The sequence below is a fragment of the Mercenaria mercenaria genome, chromosome 12 (genome assembly GCF_021730395.1).
Source record: "Mercenaria mercenaria strain notata chromosome 12, MADL_Memer_1, whole genome shotgun sequence".
NCBI lineage: Eukaryota > Metazoa > Mollusca > Bivalvia > Venerida > Veneridae > Mercenaria > Mercenaria mercenaria.
This window is the reverse complement of record NC_069372.1, coordinates 7,943,023-7,962,944: the sequence shown is the minus strand read 5'-3', so window position 1 is coordinate 7,962,944 and position 19,922 is coordinate 7,943,023. Positions and strand designations below refer to the sequence as shown.

Sequence of the window (19,922 nt, the reverse complement as noted above, 5' to 3'; positions counted from 1 at the left end):
CCACGAAAAAGGTTTACAAGATTTTAATATTATTTAATGTGTATTTCCTTTCATCCGAGGTAAACAAGCACATATACATGAAACAAATTTATTGATGGAAATTGCTGGTAAGGTCACACTGTTCAAAATTGGGAATCAGTTTTCAATAAAAAATGCGATAGGAAGTTTTCGAAGTCCTTGAAACATGCTTCACAAGAAACATTTCAAAGAAAAGCAATCTGTTAAATAATTTTAGATTATCCGAGTAAAATTATTTCACATATTCACTCTTCTAGTTTAATTCCTTTTCTTCTTAATCATATTCATTTGCACATACTACCATGCCTTCTTGAAAACTTATAAATCAAAAGTACCTTCTCAACAGTCAAACACTGGAACAATTTCTTCTAATTTCCTTTTAAACTAAATCGCAACAACTGTGATTTGTCTTGTCAAAATATTTAAAACTTTACTAGAATGTCAACTTTTACAAAATATTAACCTTTACCTGCTAAATTTCCAAAACAGACTGGTCTATCATTCAATTTGGGCAGTACCATTTATTATTTGAAGGGGTGTTTAATGAAAATGTACTGACTGAATAGCGAACAGTACAGACCAACTTAAGCCTAGATGGTTGTGCAGGTTTATCTTGGTCTGCACTTGTCGCAAATACAGAAACACTTGCCACAAGCAGGCTAAAGGTTAAATTCTGGTGTGTAGAAATAAATCCTGAAATAATAATATCAAACACTTATCCATGTAAACTGAAATAAATAAACATGCATTTAAAATTTTATGATGTATGAAAACACTTCATGTGTATTACATGAATTATTACATAATATAAGCTGGCTAACATTGTTTTAATTCATGTCTATAGGTGAATAAACTTGTTTTTGTTCAAAATCAGGCTGTTCCCTTTTAAGACGCTAAACATTTTTCAGCTCTTCACCTCAAACTGGCAAAGGTCAAATTAACATGTAACAGGCAATTTTTAAATTTAAGCATATTTTTATACTTCATTGACCTTGAAACTATGATGTATCGACTTGATGTGAATTTGTGCTTTGGTTGAGCTATCATTTTGAAACTATTACAGCTGGCACATATTTCTAAGTTTATTTTCAGATTTTGCACTGTTGTTGAAATAAGAAAATGTGTAGCAGTTGGCGCTATTATTTGCAGAGAATTTTCGAAGGTGATTTGCAAATGGGACCTTTTCCCATCATCAGATTCGGCAACATGAACACAGATTCTGCAACCAGAACACAGAATTCTGGGCTTGCAAAATGAAAACCATTTGTTAGACATGCATTGTCAATAGTTTGTAATGAGATAAATACAGTCATGTTAACATTACAACAGGGTTGCCACTTTGAGAAAATGAAATTCCCTGACTTTTCCCCCGACTAAACCATACTTTTCCCCGACCAATACCACTATATTTTTTTCAGCCTCCTCCTCCCCTACAGTCGTCCAATCCACCCCTTTATATTTATTTTGTTTCAGGCAAGGGTTGCAATGCCTTTCAGTTCACAAAATTCCAAAGTTAACATAAAAACGAAATTGATTCAAACACATTTAAATTACGTTTTAATATACACAATTACACCAAAATGCGTTTGTTTATTTATTTATTTGGGTTTTACGGCGCACCAACACAGTACAGGTTATATGGCGCCGAACAGGACTACAAATTTTGGTTTCACATCTCATTTACATCGAAATAAAAACATGAGGTATGGAATCAAAATTTGTATAGAGTTACAGCAAAACCAAGTGTTAAGACACTATTAGTCGCCTTTTACGATCATGAAAGGGTAAGGCAGTGGTTCCAATTCTTTTCATAGATCGTCCCAGAACCACATGGGGCCCAAAATGTGTTTGGAAATTCTTACAAATACTGCTTGAAGACTACCATAGCCACTGAACATATTAAACATCAATCCAGAATTTCATTTTTCCCTGACTTTTCTAACATTTCATTTTTCACTGACCATTATCAAGATTTCCCTGACAATTCACCGACCTTGAAAAAAAAAAAAAAATTCCCTGACTTTTCAAGGTAAGTGGCAACCCTGTTGCAATATTTTTATCGGCCTATAGTTACAGACCTTGGTGTGAGGTTCTGAGTCAAGTAGGCGACTGTAGTCTGAGAAGCTTTGGAAACTTATCTCCCTCTGTAAAAAGTGGCTATAGATGCTAAATTGAACAGGTTTATACAATAGGATTTCAAATTCTGAGGAATGATTACTGTTATGATTAACAGAACATCTCCATAAATTTCATCAAGTGAGGTACCGAAGTTTGAGCTCAGAGTCATAATTTCTATTGCCTGCAGCAAAATTTGACAAACGACAACTGTAAAATTTCAAAGCTATTCAAATTCACTGCAAATAAACTACTTTTCAAGCACTCTTAACATTTAGAATACACATGTATTTACTGACCTTTTTTGTATGACCAATATCCCCAAATACATTTTTCCTGATTTATACTTAAGAATTAAGTATTAAGAAAATTGCTCTCATGAACAAAAATCATTGTGCATAAAGCTTATAAATCACTGTAAATAGTAGCTCTAGCACAGATATAATATTTCATTAATCCAGTGAATGTAATCCATGAAGGCAATACTAGCCATTCTGTTTATTCAAGTAAAACTGGCTTTGTAAAACAAAAATCTATGTCTTTACTTGTTAGTTTGGCAATAAAAGAAACTGAGCTTGTCCCAATAATTTTGTTAAGGTGGACCATGTGCTGATAAGCCTGGTGTTTTGGTGCATACTGTACTGCATTAATACTGTGCTATAATGAAAATTGTTTAAAATGTTATACAATCTTAATTTGTCAAAAAGAAAGTCACAATATCTATTTTCAAAGCACAATAATGTCATACGCCGACAAGAACTACGATGTATATGAACAGCCTGAGTACAGAAATTACCAGTATATATATCGGACAGATAAATCCTTAACAACCACCCTAGCATGTCCTCAACATAACAAAATGTACCGGTAACAATTTTGTTCTAAATCTACATTCAACATTATCGCTTAACTCTTCTCTTCATTTTCAGTTTTATTCTCTAATGATTTATCTTCACTGTCTTTTGAGTTATCACCATTTTCTTTCACAGTCAAGTTTGTTAATTTTTCTGCGACAGAATCAGCCTCTTTATCTGCTTTCTCTGTTTCAGCTGGTTCAGCATCGTCATCTTTACTCTTGTCACCTGATGCTTTTGTTTCTTCTGTAGTGTCATTATTGCTGTCTTTCTCTTTATTTATGCTCGTATCCGATTCTTTGCCTACAGGAGAAGCATTATATATATTTTAATGGTAACTTAAGTGATCTATATTCAGGATGTACAAGCAGTTCATTTATTCACTATGCAAACTGACACTGTTTCAATTATCTTCATCAGTTTGCTAAGATTCTCCTACTACAGATATGTGTCGGTTCTGTAACTTCCAATGTTTCTTGTAACAGCAAATTAAAAAGTCTACTTAAATTTTGACTACAACACCACTATTTTTTAATATCAGTATTCAAGTTACATACATGTATATACATGCATGTAACAGCGAGGCATTTTTTTCCTTTATAAAGTAACTACAATAAACACAGAAGTAGGTTTCTTTTTTTCCATAAGAGAGGCAAGAATTTCCAAAATTCAGCTGACCCCCACAAAAAAAATCCATCTTCTCAGGTAAGTCTTTGTTAAAACATATTCGAACACTGCCAAATATTTCAGGTAGCAGACAACATGGGGATTTTTTCATTTATTTATTTTCCTCTTAAATAACTAGCCTTACATAACAGAACTTTAGTATGTACAATCAACATCAGGTCTACCAATGTCATCCTGGATATCACAACAGCTACCCAATCCACAGCTGCTGGTAATATTCAGGGCACTAGACACATTTTGGGGACAGGTACCCATACCCTCAGGAAGGGGAATTTTTCGTCAAAAAGGGAAAGTTTTTAGCCATATATATGTTAATGTTACTTTTTTTCACACTTAATAATACTGTTTTCAATCATTTCAAACTAATGTAACTATAATGCAGCAGTAACCTTCCTTAGAGGCACTATAATATAACTTGAAAGAGAGTTCTGATCTAGTTGTGTCAAACAACCTATTATCAGGGGAATTTTCTTCTGGGAAAGGGGAAAAAACCATATTATTTTATGAGGGGAATGGGGCCCATATTCGGCCCCCCAAAACGGCCAAATGAGTGCCCTGATACTGCACCACTTTCTGTTATAGAAACAGTATTTCTCTCCTTCACCACAAACCCCTTACTTCCAAGGCATTCCCCACCTCTCGTTTTACTAGAACCTATACCTTCCCTAAAATGTTGAGAACAAAATCCGTACAGCGGTGAGACAGAAAACCTAACCAGTGTTCCTGACCATTTACCACCAACATGTTCCCCACAAATAAATGACAACTTCTCTACATAACTAGAGAAGGGCCATTGACTTAATTTAAACTGTCACAGAACATTCATTTTGCCCTGTTCTCTGTCATACTGGGTAAAACTAAATTAAAAGTAGTGTAAAAGTTTAAACTAGCCATGAACTTACTCAGTTTATCGTTATGACCAGGTATAGCCTCCCTCATTATCTTTTGAGCTTCGATAAACTTTTCTTTCCATTTCTGAGCATCTGAAAACGTATATTCACATTTAGTATGGTTACTATAGCATTAAAAGTGATCTTACTACTCAAACACTACCAATGTGATTTCGGTAGCAGGAAATTTCATGGTTTTGGTCAAGAACGCTTTTTCTTGGGGATTATGAAATTGTGGATTTTAACTTTCGAAGACAAAATGAATTGGAATTTTAAATGTTCATAGTTATTAAATTTCATAGAATGAGACAGCAATTTAAGTTAGGAAAATTAGATTCCCACCAGTATTAATGAATTCACAGTATTATATTTCATGGATCATTTCCCTTACTTTTTTCTTGCACATATAAATTTGCCATTCACTAACTTGAATGTAAGTTGAAAGGAACTCAAATGGAAAAATGTTCCCTTTGTTGACACTGACAGCTGAGGGAACTATCAGCAACTGTCCCTGGATCTGCTGAAGTACTGACCACTATCCTTGAATCAGAATTTCCACTATAGATGCATTCTATCCGGACAGTAACAGTCACAATCAATGAGAATTTTACTGCTTCGTGATTAAATTTTTTGTATTGAATAAACTGCAAAAATCAATTATTTCAGATTACCTAACTACTCATAAATGTATCATTTAAATGTTTATGTTGCTTCTCCTTTCTGCCTAACTGAAACAAGCCAGAGGCCAATAGACTGAAAATGGAAGTGAAGGAATACTTACTTTCTGCATTAGCAAATCTCATAGCTAAAAGTTCTGGTTTTGCTTCACCATCTGAGAAGTCTGCTGTCGTCGTCCATACCCAAGCCTTCTCACTACCACAGTTAGGTTTTAATTCCATTTCTGGTTGTACTGCAATAAACAACAAGCTTCTACTATAACTTAACCAGACCATTTGTCATCATTTTTGGAAATGTTCTCGAAAATTGTCTAAATTAGGAAAATTGAACTGAAAGTAACCACAACAGATTAAAGAAAATTCTTGGATGTAAATATTTGTAAATATGGAATAGCATTTTAATAATGATTCACAGTTTAACCAGCGTTCGACACTAACGGTGTCCCGGGATCCCGAGGACACCAAAAATCCGCAAGGGATCCTAAAGTTCACAATTTCGGTGTTCCGTCGGGACTCTTGATTTTCAGATAAAATATGATTCTAAAAAAATGAAATTCCCCAGTCTTGTTCGCTCAAAACATCGGTCTTTTGCTAAGCCAGGGCGTTCAGTTGACACGAGGTCCCGGGTTTTGACCCGCGAAAATCAAGAAAAACTCGTATTTTACCCGCATAAATTACGGCACATGCGTCGGCTTGACTCGCGAAAATTTACTTAGATGCGTTCCAAGTTCGATAGTTCTGCCCCCTGTCAATCAAAATCCCAGTGAATTTCAATATTGTTAGCCGGCACAAGCGGAAATATGGCAGTAGGCGGAGCGTCGTATGTTAATTAGCTACCGACAGATGTCAGTCACGCCACGCGCCAAATGACATGTGCTTATCTCGCGGTTTGTATTTAGTTTAATATGCCTTGTCATTATCAAAGGTGTTTATTGATCAATGTTTACAAGTTAATTGATAAACAATGCAGCCTTAGATTATCGTGTTTGTACCATTATTTTGTGTGCTCGATACGATTACATGAGCCTGTCGGCCGTTACGGTCTATAACAAATTTATTATCATTGCCGAGGCTTTGTTTGGGCAAAACAAATTAAATAAGCAGAAATTATACGTGGTATGATGAGAAAATAAAGTTAAAACAGTTATCTTTTCAAGAACTTTAACTGCTACTTTTGTTTTTCTTATTTGTCACTCGTTTTCTAGACTGACATTTTCGAACATTTTTATCATTTCTTACAAGATTTTTTCTAGTACAAACTAAAATAAAAAGCCAATAAAACGTCTGCATTTACGAAAAATATGATCACTGTTGCCAAAGCAGCTCTTATTTAGAAGAATTTGCTGATAATAAAAGCATGCAAACACTAAACCCCACCCACTTTTAGGCAATGTGCAAAATAAAACAACTAAAATATGAAATGTTTAAGAAAATCTGTTATGACCAATGTACTAGTTTTAGATAAAGTCTGTGGGAGTTGCATTAATAAGGCCTAAAAAATCTTTGTATCTGGTAACATGCTCAAACAAGAGCTGTCGGAGGACAGCAACGCTCGACTATTCAACAGCCTTGTCAATTGAATGAATACAAAAGTTGAAAAAGGGGCATAATTTTGTAAAATGCAAAGTAGAGGTATTGAACCTATGTACTGCATGTCATATCATGACAGTGAACAAGTGTGTGAAGTTTCAATCCTTTCCAATTTGTGGATACTGAGATACTAGCTTACATACAAAAACTTAACAAAAAACTGCTAAGTCAAAGGGGCATAATTTTGTAAAAATGCCAAGTAAAGTTATGGGACCTTCACAGTACATGTTAAATCATGACAGTGAACAAGTGTGTGAAGTTTCAATCCATTCCAATTAGTGGATACTGAGATATCAGACTACATACAAAAATTTGACCAAAAACTGCTAAGTCGAAAAAGGGGCATAATTTTGAAAAAAAAAAGAGAGTAGAGTTATGGGACCTGCTTAGTGCATGTCAGATCATGACAGTGAACAAGTATGTGAAGTTTCAATCCATTCCCATTAGTAAGTACTGAGATACCAGCTTACATACAAAACCTTAACCAAAAATTTCTAAGACGAAAAAGGGGCATAATTTTGTAAAAAAGCAAAATAGAGTTATGGAACCTGTGCAATGTAGATCAGTTCATCACAGTGAATAAGTGTGTGAAGTTTCAATCCATTCCCACAAGTGGTTACTGAGTTACCAGCTTACATACAAAACCTTAACCAAAAATTTCTAAGTCGAAAAAGGGGCATAATTTTGTAAAAAAGCAAAATAGAGTTATGGAACCTGTGCAATGTAAGTCAGTTTGTCACAGTGAATAAGTGTGTGAAGTTTCAATCCATTTCCACAAGTGGTTACTGAGATACCAGCTTACATACAAAACCTTAACCAAAATCGGGACGCGGACGCGGACGCCAACGCATGGGCGAGTCCAATAGCTCACTATTCTATGAATAGTCGAGCTAAAAATTAGGGTAGGTAGGTCGGAACATTTTTTTTTTTTGAATTTTTTTTTTATTTAAGAGACTTTTCGGAATTTTTTTTATGTCAAAAAATGATTACAAATATGGGGGTTATAAGGGGGAATGAACTAGGCGGCATACATTTAGACGAACTACAACAAATGGCAGAGGAGTGCGATGGTAGTGAAGATGAGGGGGAAGAGGACTTGGACAGAAATGACATTATTCTTTTACAGCAAAAGTCATACAAGCTATTGTTGTCATTGATGTAAAATGGAAATAAAGTGGAAATAAAATACATGTAGTACTGTAAACAGTTGTGTTTGTTAGATTTTAGTTTTTTCATGTTCTTACCACATTTTGTTATCAGGGACTCCTAATTTTCAGCAGGGATTCCTAAATTTCCCAGCAGGTATTCCTTTGGGATACCTGGCAAAAAAGTTAGTGTCGAACGCTGGTTTAACTTGTATCTTAAAAGATAGGGCTGTAACGAATACACTAAGGGGCGAATATGATACATTTATTTATTTATTCATGAATACGAATTCTACATTAAAAGGTCACTGAACATTTGGTGGCTTTTGCCAACAATAGATTACAGTCTGCTGACAAGATTATAGTACTTACTTGGTACTCAAAACACTGTGATTGTGAACAAATACTGTTCAAAGTAAAAAACAAGAGGACCATGATGGTCCTGAATCGCTCACCTATCTCCACATGACCCAGTGTTCAACTGAGTATGACATCGTTATTTCTATTATTTGACATAGTGACCTAGTTTTTGAGCACATGTGACCTAGATATCATCAAGATAAAAAATTCTGACCAATTTTCATAAAGATCCATTGAAAAACATGGCCTCTAGAGAGGTCACAAGGTTTTTCTATTATTTGACCTAATGACCTAGTTTTTGAAGGCACGTGACCCACTTTTAAACTTGACCTAGATATCATCAAGATGAACATTCTCACCAATTTTCATGAAGATCTCGTGAAAAATATGGCCTCTAGAGAGGTCACAAGGTTTTTATATTTTTCGACCTACTGACCTAGTTTTTGACCGCACATGACCCAGTTATGAACCTGACCTAGATATCATCAAGCTGAACATTCTCACCAATTTTCATGAAGATCCATTGAGAAATATGGCCTCTAGAGAGGTCACAAGGTTTTTTCTATTTTTAGACCTACTGACCTAGTTTTTGACCCCACGTGACCCAGTTTTGAATCTGACTTAGATATCATCAAGATGAACATTCTGACCAATATTCATGAAGATCTCATGAAAAATATGGCCTCTAGAGAGGTCACAAGGTTTTTCTATTTTTAGATCTACTGACCTAGTTTTAAACCCCACGTGACCCAGTTTCGAACTTGACCTAGATATCTTCAAGGTACACATTCTGACCTATTTTCATGAAGATCCATTGAAAAATATCGCCTCTAGAGAGGTCACAAGGTTTTCCTCTTTTTAGACCTACTGACCTAGTTTTTGACCGCACATGACCCAGTTTCGAACTCGACCTAGATATCATTAAGGTGAACATTCTGACCAATTTTCATGAAGATCCATTGAGAAATATGGCCACTAGAGAGGTCACAAGGTTTTTCTATTTTTAGATCTACTGACCTAGTTTTTGACCCCACATGACCCAGTTTCGAACTTGACCTAGATATCATCAAGGTGAACATCCTGACCAATATTCATGAAGATCCATTGAAAAATATGGCCTCTAGAGAGGTCACAAGGTTTTTCTATTTTTAGATCTACTGACCTAGTTTTTAACCCCACGTGACCCAGTTTCGAACTTGACCTAGATATCATCAAGATGAACATTCTGACCAATTTTCATGAAGATGCATTGAGAAATATGGCCTCTAGAGAGGTCACAAGGTTTTTCTATTTTTAGACCTAATGACCTAGTTTTTGACCCTACGTGACCCAGTTTCGAACTTGACCTAGATATCATCAAGATAAACATTCTGACCAACATTCATGAAGATCTCATGAAAAATATGGCCTCTAGAGAGGTCACAAGGTTTTTCTATTTTTAGACCTACTGACCTAGTTTTTGACCCCACGTGACCCAGTTTCAAACTTGACCTAGATATCATCAAGGTGAACATTCTGACCAATTTTCATGAAGATCTTGTGAAATATATGGCCTCTAGAGAGGTCACAAGGTTTTTCTATTTTTAGACCTACTGACCTAGTTTTTGAAGGCACGTGACCCAGTTTCGAACTTGACCTAGATATCATCAAGATGAACATTCTGACCAACTTTCATAAAGATCCCATGAAAAATGTGACCTCTAGAGTGGTCACAAGCAAAAGTTTACGGACGCACGGACGCACTGACGCACGGACGGACGACGGACGACGGACACCGCGCGATCACAAAAGCTCACCTTGTCACTTTGTGACAGGTGAGCTAAAAACTATCTAGAATGTGTCTGTAGGACACAGGGTGTGCCCCCCACAGGTACATTAGTCACAAATAAGGGGCAATAATTCAAATGTTTGCAGTCTTAATGGGGTATAGCCTCAACAAACATTTTATGAAAAGGGTTCATTATTCTAGGCCCTATACTTTTTGAGCTATGAGCATCACAAACAAAAAATCCACTATTCTGGCTATTTCAAGGGCCATAACTCTGTAATAAGAGTAAGATTCTCAAGAAGAATGCCAAGAGTGCAAGGCCACATCATGATAAAGACTCCTGCAAGGTTTCCTGAATTTACATCTAATACTTTTTGAGCTAGGCACATAATTAGGTGAAAAAGTGCATTTTTTTACTATTTAAGGGGCCATAACTTTAAAAATAGGGGTGGAACCTGCCAAAAAATTAGAGGTGTGCAAGTTTATATCATGATAAAGACTTATGCAAGTTTTCAACCATTCATATTAAATACTTTTTGAGCTAGGCGCGTCACAAGGTGAAAATGTGCATTTTTGACTATTTCAGGGGCCATAACTCTAAAAATAGGGGGCATAGCCAGACAAAAAATAGGAGGTACGCAAGTTCATATCTTGATATAGACTCATGCAAGGTTTCATCAATTTATATGAAATACTTTTTTAACTCGGGGTGTCACAAGGTGAAAATGTGCATTTTTGACTATTTCAGGGGCCATAACTCTAAAAATGGGGGGCAGACCCAAAGAAAAACAGGATGTGCGCAAGTTCTTATCATGATTAATACACATGCAAGGTTTCATGAATCTATATCAAATACTTTTTCAGCTAGGCGCGTCACAAGGGGAAAATGTGCATTTTTGACTATTTCAGGGGCCATAACTCAAAAAATAGGGGGCGGAGCCAAAATAAAAATAGGAGGTGCGCAAGTTCATATCATGATAAAGAATCATGCAATGTTTCATCAATTTATATGAAATGCTTTTTGAGCTAGGCGTGTCACAAGGTGAAAATGTGTATTTTTGACTATTTCAGGGGCCATAACTCTCAAAACAGGGCGCGGACCCAAATGAAAAATAGGAGGTGCGCAAGTTCATATCATGATTAATACACATGCAAGGTTTCATGAATCTATATCAAATAGTTTTTGAGCTAGGCGTGTCACATGGTGAAAATATGCATTTTTGACTATTTCAGGGTCCATAACTCTAAAAATAGTGGGTGGAGCCACATGAAAAATAGGAGGTGCGCAAGTTCATATCATGATAAAGACTCATGCAAGGTTTCATCAATTTATATGAAATACTTTTTGAGCTAGGAGTGTCACAAGGTGAAAATGTGCATTTTTGACTATTTCAGGGGCCATAACTCTGAAAATAGGGGGCAGACCCAAGTGAAAAATAGAAGGTGCGCAAGTTCATATCATGATTAATACACATGCAAGGTTTCATGAATCTATATCAAATAGTTTTTGAGCTAGGCGCATCACAAGGTGATAACGTGCATTTTTGACTATTTCAGGGGCCATAACTCTAAAAATAGTGGGCGGAGCCAGACGAAAAATAGGAGGTGCGCAAGTTCATATCATGATAAAGACTCATGCAAGGTTTCATGAATTTATATCAAATACTTTTTGAGCTAGGCGTGTCACGAACTTCGGATGGACGGACAGACGGACGGACGCACGGACAAGACCAAATCTATATGCCCCCACCACTCATGGGGGGGGGGGCACAAAAAACACACACACAGTCAGCATTTAAGCTTTATGGATTCAAATGACTTAGACTGTCAACTGTTTGGCAAAAAAATGACTAGAGAAGACCAAAAACTGACTATGTGTATTTGGCAAGAGGATCCCCTATTTCAACGGTTTACTCGTTGCTCAACATGTTATGTAGACAGTTTTTGGATGTCGTGAAATGGGAATTCCCACATGTTGAAATCAAATATTTTAAAATTATATAAAATTATGAATTCAATCTCATTTCAAAAACCATAAAATTATTTATAGCATATTATTAACATGATTAATGGCAGTGATTTTTTTACTCTTTTTGGCAACAGCCCATGCCTTTTCAATTGGGAATTTTTAGCGCGATAAACTTCAAAATTGGGAAAAATTAACAAACCTAAATAAAGAAATAATTTTGAAAAGTTTTATTTTAAGGTAAATTTATTTCATTCAAATATGCACTGAGGTTGAACAGACAGGACAGACAGGTTATTTTCTGATGTCACAGGATCTGATGGCTCAGATAGCTTAGGGTCAACATGAGCTTCTGCTGATTTCTGAGGGTCATTTTGTGGGGACTCAGATTTCTTGGACAGATCACTTTGCTTTTCTGACGTTTGATTTGAATTTAATTTCTCTTTAACTTTACCAAAAGATGTTCCAATGTCCGGAGTACCGATGGCATGTTTAAGTCTTATTTTCTTATTATAATATTTGGAATTATGCGACATTTTTCGATAATTTACCTAAGTTTCTAACAATTTTTTTCCGACTCATTTTGACACATGAGCGATTGTGATGAAAGTCATACTAAATGCCGTACTATGCCGTGACCCGTTTTATGTAAACAACGCGCTTTGAGTTGGCAACAAAATTCTGCAAATAAACCATAGAGTCAGAATTTTTATGATTATTTGCATCGTTTTAGTTCAACTTTCACAAGAAATCAATCTAATTGGGAAAAATCATCTCGTTTTTGGGAATTTTGAAGCATTTTTTGGGAATTTTGACCATTTTTGTCAGTTGGGAAGACGCCGAATTTCGGAGTCAAATCGGCGCAAAAAAAATCACTGAATGGTAAACCAACAACAAATAGCGACCCTACGAGACTTATCAAATCATTGTCGTGAAAACATAATTTGTCTACTGTTGTGGGTGGGATAATACGAAGAAAACGGATAATTAATGCAAAATGCGCTATGAAACAGGAGCATTTTCGGTAGCTTTCTTGTGTTTTAGGTAAATTCAAGTTATTTTAGTTTGGATTATGCAGTTTTTATTTATATTCGTAAATATCTGGTTCAAGACATGGCGAATAACTAATATACAATTCGGACAAAACTGTATTCGACTAAATCGAATATTCGAATGTATCGTTACAGCCATATTAAAAGAATCCTCTACTTAGGAAATATTTTTCTTATCTCACTGGTCAATAGAAGCACTGAACATAACAAAGTTAACCCTACTTAAACTTTATATGAATTCCTACAAAATAAGAATCAGTGATCATGCAGCAACTTACCATAGTGATTGGCACATAATTTCAATGTTTTGTCCCTCCTCATCAACACTCGTACCAGATCCGACTTCTTGTGACGTAACAGTTTCGCTGTTCCTGTGCCTCTTTCCTTCCACTGAGCAGGCTCATCTGAGTGGTCAAATCTAAACAGTTTCGCCCTCCTGAAGGGAACAAAATCAGAATATACCATAATAAGCTATTTGTTCAGTTTTTGGCTACATTAATTTTTAAAGTAACTTTAATAGATCACAAGTAGTTCCCATGCAGCTGTAGCCATCATTTAGGTATGGCACTAATATAATTACATTTGCATGAAGATTAATGCTAAAACCTGGAATTCATATGCCAAAGACAAAACAGAATATATGAAAATGGCTGAATTTTGCATGCTGAAGTAGCTGTGAATTGTGAAGTAACCATTTTATAACTGTGAATTCAATTAGCCAAGAATCGTCTTCTTTTATATAGTGTAAAGAAGTTCTAAGTCCGCAATTTTTTAATTTGAACTAAGACCTCTTAGATTAAGCAAACATTACAACATCAATTGCCGTGGAATTTTTAGCTAGTTCAGCCAATCTCCATTTGCTAGTCAGGAAAACATATACTTGCAGGGTTAGAATTTTTAACAGTTTTTTGCACTTGCAAATTTCTGCGAGTACAAAAAATTTCAACTCGCAATTTATCAACTTTAATTGCAGTTTTGTTCAACCATTTTGGGCAGAAACAAGGCTCTGCCCTCTATAACACTACCGGTAAGCGTGTGTAGTACAAAACATGTTTTTTCCATCAAATATTGTTCGCCCGCAGGTTTTTTTCCCGGCTATATTCCCAATGCCAAAAAGAATGTATTTTTTTTTCCCAATCTACATTCTGAAAAATTCATCAAAATTGCACAAATATTGACCAAATTATGGGCAATTTTGTAATGGAAGTATGTTAAAAGAGGTTGAACAATGTGAAACAAGTGTATGAGAAAGTGCTTAAACACATCCTTACTATATCCTATGGGACTAAATATTTCCCAATTTTGGGGGTAAAGGCTATGTTCCCAAATTAGCTAGAAAAAACCCTGCAGTGTACGAAATTCAGATTTGAATCCAATAGCCCGTTCGGGCTACCAGATTAAAAATTTTCCAAGCCCGACATCAATTTCACTAGCCCGAACTTTAACACCTTAAAATACATAATTTTTGCACCATATAACATTTTGTTTTACAGACATCTCTATGCATGTTTGAAGTAATAAAAAAGACATACATGTCTGCCATGTTTTTGAAAAATTTTAACTCGAAATACTCCAGTCCAGATCAGCATCGTCAGAGTCCAAAAGCATCGGACATGACACTCCTTGCCAAAACGAAATCTAAACTGTTATGCCCGATTTTTTAGGATCCGCACTCGCCAATTACTGCTACTAGGACTGTTGACAATTTGTAAGATGTAACACCGAGTGCTGAATACACATTTACACACACGCTGATAGCATAATTTAAGCTCCGCCTACTGCAGGTACTTGTGAGATTTTTGCGAGAAGTGTGAAAGCTAATCAAATTATCCGTTACGCTAGAGGTGATTGTATTCAGCCAATTAGAGCTGCGGTTACGTCTTTGGCACTGTGTTTGATTGTCAACAAGTAAGAGTGCAAAAACCAATAATTCCATAAGCGTTTCTCAGTCTGGAAAATCATGATGCAGTACTCGTTTAATTAGCATGATTTTTAAACAAATGAGAAAAATTCGGTAGCCCAGTCGGGCTTGTACCTGTGGAAAATCGGTAGCCCGAGCTGAAATTTGGTAGCCACGGGCTGTCGGACTACCGTGAATTTCGAACACTGACCCTGGCCCGCATACTGTAGTTACCATGTTGCGTAATCAAAATCTGCAAACTGTCCACACACTATGAAAAAATGTTACAATCAGTGCGTACTGTGTGAAACATCATCATTAAATGCGTATTTACAGCAGACTGAAACTGAAAGTTAAAGAAATTAAAACCGTTGTGACTTGAATTTTCAACTCGAGTGTTGCACCTGCAAAATTTTGTGACTTTGGACAAAAGTCACTCGTGTTTTACAAAATGTACTCACATTTTGCGAGTATGCGAGCTTGAATTCCAACCCTGTACTTGGTAAATTGCAATCAAATAAAGGCTGTTAAAAACTGTAAACTTACATCTGTATTAATTCTTCTTCCTCTTCTTCCATGGTGACCACATCGACAGCAGTAAGCTGTACCACTGGTTCAAAATGGACATCTGGAGACTCTACCTCCTGAAAATTGACAAACTTTCATTTATAATTTTTACATTTAAGGCACTGACCTCCAAATCGTTCAACAACAAAAAAAGATTTCTTTAAGATATCTGGAAATTAATGCTATATTTCTTAAGAATGCTTTGATACGTAATTACTGACAGACTATATGTTAAGAAAACACATGACAGGGATGTAAACTAGCTATTTTTATTTAAGGACCCAGACTGTCAAAAATAAATGTTTAACATTAGGTATATGGGCATTTTCTCCAACAATTTAGGGGTCCAGTCCAAAATCTAGGGGCCATGGGCCCCTGCTAATTTATATCCCTAAATGATAGTTGTTTTAACTACTTTTTACGATGAAAATCGAAAAGCATTTGTAACGCTTTACTCGAGGCCAGACTTCCGGAAAGTCGTCAGTCCGACGGACTTGACCGGGAAATTTTGATCCGGTCCGCGGTCTGACTGACCGGCATTTATCGTACCCCGAGAACTGCAACATCTCGGACAACATGTCAAAAAGGCGTCACTTACATATTATGCCGGGGCATAACCGGGAAAGAAACGTAAATTAACGCCCAACAATCGTAGTGAAAGGAAACAAATGTATGAAAATAAGAGGGTTGACCGAACATTTAACTAGAAATGGACTAAAATTCACACCTGGCTTGAATTTGATGGAGAAAAGCAACATATGCTGTACACCGACAATTTCTTCAGTCCGGCAGATTTTTAGGCATTGATGGACCAAATGTCCTGCCATGTTTTCCAACTTTCCTGAAGTCTGGAGGTAAACTGCCTCGATTATAAATATCTATATTTAACGTGCATTGAACACTAAATCCACCATAACGCTATTGGTAACAACACAGGGGTTCCATTTGACCCGGGACCCCGGGTCCGGACCCGGGAGATTTTCAAAAGACGCTCAAAGGACCCGGCAGTATACTTGCCTGTGCGTCCTTCGGGACCCGGGGGCATTTTCCTTTGATAATCCTTTCTCTTATCATTAATTTCCTTCAGTAAAACTATTTCCACGATAGACACGTGTACCGGTATTCAAAATAAACACTCGCGGTCATGCTCTCCTGCCTTTGATCTCTGCTAAATCCTGCCCTTTCTCCTGTAGACATGCCTCGCTGATTTTTTATCAGCAAGTTACGTCACGGCGAGTGCACATAGGTAACAAGAAATCAATGAAGTGTTGAAATTAAAATTGATAAAGCGAATCCTGTGTACTGTCAAAAAGGCGCCAATTATTAAATTATCGTAAGCAGTAATTACCGAGCATGTGAAAAGTGCCCTGCAAGATTTTTTCATGCCAACTTTAAAATTAGCCCAAATGTTTAGTGATCATATCGTAAATTCAACAAGAAACTTCACAAATTTTGATGAATTTCGAAAGTTTAGAATGTCCGTTCACGGGTCTAATTACACCCGATGTCAAATGCATATTTCCAAAATTCCTAAAAAAAACCTGACTTTCAATGCAGTTTTTTATAAGTAGCATCATTATTTGAGGAACTATCGCTGATTTAGCTTAGTTTGCCAAATAAACTGAGCAAAAACTACTTTCCGATGACATTCTGAAAGTGTAACAGTATTCGGATAGTACATTTTGGATACATTTTTCAAGAGTGTTATAGCACTGTTCTGTTATTAAAAAAAAAAATGAAGATAACCCTAATTAAAATAACATGAAATGTTATAGTAAATTATACTGACGTGTTGGGACAGGACTCCTGTATTTTGGAAAAGGACCCTTCAAAATTTGGGCCCAAGGGTCCTGGGACTCTTGGGTTTTCGGGTCTAGTGGAACCCCTGCAACAGCCAAAAACTTTTTTATTGCCGTGGCGATCAGGGTTCCATTCCTGAAGCGATCATCTTTTTTTCTTGATATGGCATTTCAAAAGTAGTTTAGAAACAAAAACTCATATTCTAATGTTCATAATTATGGCCAAACTTCAATTTGAAAAAAAAAAAAACAATACTTTTTTAGCCAAAATCTGGAGGTCAGTGCCTTTAATAGAAATCGTCTATTGATCAAAAACTGAACCAGACAGCATTTAACAATTTTTTTTTTTTAAAAAGAAAATCTAAAATGTGCTTAGTATTTTGTAACAAGTCTGGACTAGGACTTCTTATAGTTTTATGCGTTCACATAGGGAATTTTTTGCTTCAACTTAGGAAAAAATGAAGCATATTTGGCATTGGGAATGGGGCCAATATTCGATCACCGTTATTTATTTACTCCAGCAGAAAAACGAATTCAACAATTCATGAGCGCAATCTATGTCTTTAAATACTGAAGAAAACATTAAGTTTACTTTTTATTATTTTTAATTCATTCGTCCCGAGAAAAACAAGAATTTGGTAAAAGTTTCCAATTGCGGCGTTCAAATTGCTGTTTATTATTTATCAAATTTATGATTGTATTTCCCCCTTGATATAATAAAAGAACAATAAATACTTCCATTTCCCGTCACTATGTGTAACAACAAGAAAAATACAAGCAGTGTTCCCACTCTGACAGTATTTTTTTCCAAGGGTAAACTTACCCCCTTGACACAAAAACTGGGGGTAAATCTCAGTTTTCGAGGTTATGAAAATAATAAAAATTTCCATACTAAAATTAAACTCCGACAACCACTTATTTTGGAAACATTTCGGGTACTTTTTCTGAACTTTAGCATTAATTTATAAGTAGTGTCAGTTCTTGTAGACAGCTGGCACTCTTTTACTCTATTGTTGCGAAGTATCACTTGTTGTTTTGTTATAAAAAATTTGCTGTAAAACCATAGGCTGAAAGCTCCAAATGCCACTTTCTTGCAGACGGGAGAAATTGGGGGTATCATTTATTTAAAATGCTAATTCATTTCCCGGGGCATTAAAATATAAAACCAGTCTACATTTTTAAGATGTCACTGAGAAAACATCTGCAGTTATTTAGTATTTCTAAGGTTTATTTTTAGGACATACTGTGGGATTTCAGCTTAACCTATTCATCCCCGGCATTTTCGTACACACGCGATCTCACACAGGGTAAAAATTTATGCGTGATTTTTAATTTTATACTTTTTACTTCATTTAAGCAAAATTTTACTTGAGTGGGAACATTGACAAGTGCAAACCTCTGAAAACATCTCCATTTCATAAAGATAGAATATAGTCTCCTCTTTGTAAATACAATTATCAGTATTCACATATAATTTGATTAACAGACCTCTAGTCAGCCCTGTACAGGCTGTCTAAGAGAGCGGGCAACTCCGATCTCGAGATCCTGTTACTGGACCCCTACCCACTGCCCTATTTTTGTGCAAGATTCCCCCCATATCATGGCCTCAGCAGGGCCAGAAGATGGTCAAATACCAAGACCTCTCCCGAGTACTGTGTAGGTAGTTCTGATCTAAGATGTGACACCTTGAATATGGCTAACAAATGTATACATCCCCGTGAGGCGTTTTACGGTATCAGAAGATAGATAAACAGAGATTACCCTGTATATAACGTAAAACAATTTTCCTTTGGTATTTTTCAAAATTCAGCGCCACCGGTTATAAGCATTTACAAACGATGGGATACTTCAAAGAACATATAATGAACAACGGCCCAGAAGACAATTAATTTATTAGAGTAAATGTTTTACCGAATGGGGTTCGTCTGACATAATGGAAAGGATTCAAACAGATTTTGTCACTCAAAATACAACTCTCTTTCAATTTTTTCGTAATAACAACACTTCCGGTTCCGTTACCCCGCGAAAAATGGGTATAATGTGACTAAAAGCATTGATCAGACTCCACTAATTTTTTTGTGACCCAGTGCTCTGTTGGGACAGAGGTCAGTAAATTGAAAAATTCTACAAAGCTGTGCTAACACACAAAAAACCCCCACATAATAATAACTTCTTGAGAATTGCCAGGAAAGAGTAGAGCGCAGGTATTGCATATACATAGCATTTCATCAGGTGACACTTCCAACCTGCTGATTCCGAGGTTTGTATGGTAACAACGAGTAAAATTTTGGTCACAAAACACAAATTTAGAAGCAAGAAATGGTCCCGTTTGCAAACTTTATCACGTATTATCTGTAAATGACTGATTTTAAACGTATGTATAATTTTAAAACATATAACAAGTCAAGTCAAGTCAAGTAATATTTATTCACAAAGTAGGAGATAATAACAAGTTACAAACGAAAATGTGACGGTAAGAAACGTGTCTCATAACCGTTTACTTTTTGCGCAAATCTGAGCTGAATCTAGATGGA

General features: G+C 36.0%; 1 protein-coding gene across 1 annotated transcript; it reads right to left on the bottom strand.

The window, feature by feature from the left end:
* Positions 1-8: 8 nt before the first annotated feature.
* On the bottom strand, positions 9-19,420 carry LOC123533835 (ran-specific GTPase-activating protein-like). The gene is made up of 6 exons (XM_045315749.2): positions 19,300-19,420; positions 15,569-15,666; positions 13,401-13,558; positions 5,346-5,474; positions 4,577-4,657; positions 9-3,290 (listed from the first exon to the last, which is right to left on the bottom strand). The coding sequence occupies exons 1-6, from the start codon at positions 19,318-19,320 to the stop codon at positions 3,040-3,042; spliced, it is 738 nt and encodes a 245-aa protein (XP_045171684.1). The 5' UTR covers positions 19,321-19,420; the 3' UTR covers positions 9-3,039.
* Positions 19,421-19,922: the final 502 nt, after the last annotated feature.

Coding starts and splice junctions, on each gene's coding strand:
- LOC123533835 (XM_045315749.2), bottom strand. CDS start 19,320: ATGTCAGACGAACCCCATTCG. Junction 13,559..15,568: donor GAAGAAGAATTAATACAGAT/GTAAGTTTACAG, acceptor TGTTCCCTTCAG/GAGGGCGAAACTGTTTAGAT. Junction 5,475..13,400: donor ATTATGTGCCAATCACTATG/GTAAGTTGCTGC, acceptor TGTTTATTGCAG/TACAACCAGAAATGGAATTA.